This window comes from Lolium rigidum, chromosome 4 (assembly GCF_022539505.1).
Source record: "Lolium rigidum isolate FL_2022 chromosome 4, APGP_CSIRO_Lrig_0.1, whole genome shotgun sequence".
In the NCBI taxonomy this organism is placed as follows: domain Eukaryota; kingdom Viridiplantae; phylum Streptophyta; class Magnoliopsida; order Poales; family Poaceae; genus Lolium; species Lolium rigidum.
In genome coordinates this window covers 83106593-83108379 of record NC_061511.1, presented here as the reverse complement: position 1 = coordinate 83108379, position 1787 = coordinate 83106593, and the positions used below count along the sequence as shown (strand labels likewise).

Below are 1787 nucleotides of genomic sequence, written 5' to 3'. Positions count from 1 at the left end.
ATTGCGCCGGTGCCATGCGCGCCCAATTCGTTCTTCGCAGCAGGTAATTAGGAACGGAGCCTCCATCGAGATTTGCGCAATTGTCCATTGCAATTTGATTTGATTGGCTCCATTCTCTTTAAGATCGATTCAATTTGGTTTTGTTACATTTTTCCCTTGCAATGTGATTTGTTTTCTCATAGACGTTAATTATGTCCCTCGTGTGTAGATCCCCGGCGTTGTGACGCCGCCTTCTGCATCGTTAATCAAGAACGGAGTGGACGACCTGGTAATCGTCACCAGTCACGACCTCGCGTGACACAACAATGGCGGCCGAGATCAAGGATCCCGCCGCGGCCGCTCAGCCCATGCACGACCGCAAGCTATCCCACTCCAACTCCTTCTCGACGGCGACCGAATCACCGCTGCCGTCGCCGGCTTGGTCGCCGGCCCCACCATCGTCGTGCGAGAGAATCCCCGTCTCCGAGCTAGACAGGCAGTCGTCCTTGTCCTCCACCTCCTCCTACGAGAGCTTCTACCAGATCGAGGCCCCCGCCGAGCCGGCCGTGGCGGATCAAGAGTTCGTGCCGACGACCCTTCCGCCGGCAGTCCAGACAATGATGGCGCAGGGGCAGCCCGCCGTTGCCGGGTACGACCCGAAGAGGCTCCCGTCGTCGATGTTCCGTACGCAGTCGACATGCCCGGCAGAATGGAGCGCCACCTCCGACCAGTCGCTGTTCAGCATCCAGCTCGAAAACTCCGGCGAGCTCGGTGGTCCGCTCTATGGCGTCGGCGACCTCTACTACGACGCCGCCGGCGTGTTCCACCGCCTCTCCTCCGCCACGAGGCTCCCGGTCGTCCCAGAGGTGTCGTCGTCGACGTCGCCGGGAAGCTCCAGCGGGGGTTTGTGCGTGAAGGATGACTGCGGGAAGTGCGGCAGTACCATGAGCACGAAGTCCGTCAGGTTCGCCGCCTCAACGGACAGCGACTGCAGGCGCACGCCCGTCTCCCCTGCGTGCGTCATCTCTCTTCGATCGTTTGCATTGCGTTCGCGGTTTTCGTATCCCCTGCTAGTCGACTATCATCGTCGTCATCCTGACGTTCTCGGATCTTGTGTCTTGATTTTGCAGCCTTGAGGCCACGCTGGAGGAGGGGGAGGCGCCGGCGACGGAACCTGGCGCGGCGGCGGATGGCTGGTGCTGCTGGCCGTCGTTGTGGTGGCCAAGCTGCGCCTGCCGCGCCTGCGACTGCCGCTGCGGCGACTGCCGATGGTCCTGAATTTGGCGTGCGTAGGAAAGTTTGGACATGTCGAATCCATTAAAATTGGTCTTCTTGCTCGGTTGTGGAAAGGCGTACATAGCTGGGGACTTGGGGTAGGCGCTTGGCATGTTCTTACGTGCATGCACACGCGGCTGTATTTGCGAGCAAACAGAATACAGATGGTGCCTAAAAAAAGACTGGATATTGTTGGTCATCATCCAATCTTCACCCAACTTATGCAACTCACCATTAACACATATCAAGATGCAAATCTGACGATTTGAAAACATTTTTTCGCAAATCAAGACGTTTCATTAATTACTGATGGCTATTACAGTCTTCCTCAAAAATACTATAGCTAAAAACTGTGGATTTTAGTGTAACTTTTTCGGAAACATGGAGTGTCACAAAAAATGAAAATGAGGTACACCCGTAACTAGTTGCGGAATATTCACACTCAAAACTGTGTGGCACTTTTTCTATATGCGACTTTATTCACAACAAAAAATTCAACTGCAACAACTTGAAGAGAAAAAATCTTAGTTTCA

General features: G+C 54.6%; 1 protein-coding gene across 1 annotated transcript; it reads left to right on the top strand.

The window, feature by feature from the left end:
- The first annotated feature begins 305 nt into the window (after positions 1–305).
- On the top strand, positions 306–1257 carry LOC124647316. Its single transcript, XM_047187278.1, has 2 exons — positions 306–983; positions 1117–1257. Exons 1-2 carry the CDS (start codon positions 306–308, stop codon positions 1255–1257), a joined length of 819 nt encoding a protein of 272 aa, XP_047043234.1.
- Positions 1258–1787: the final 530 nt, after the last annotated feature.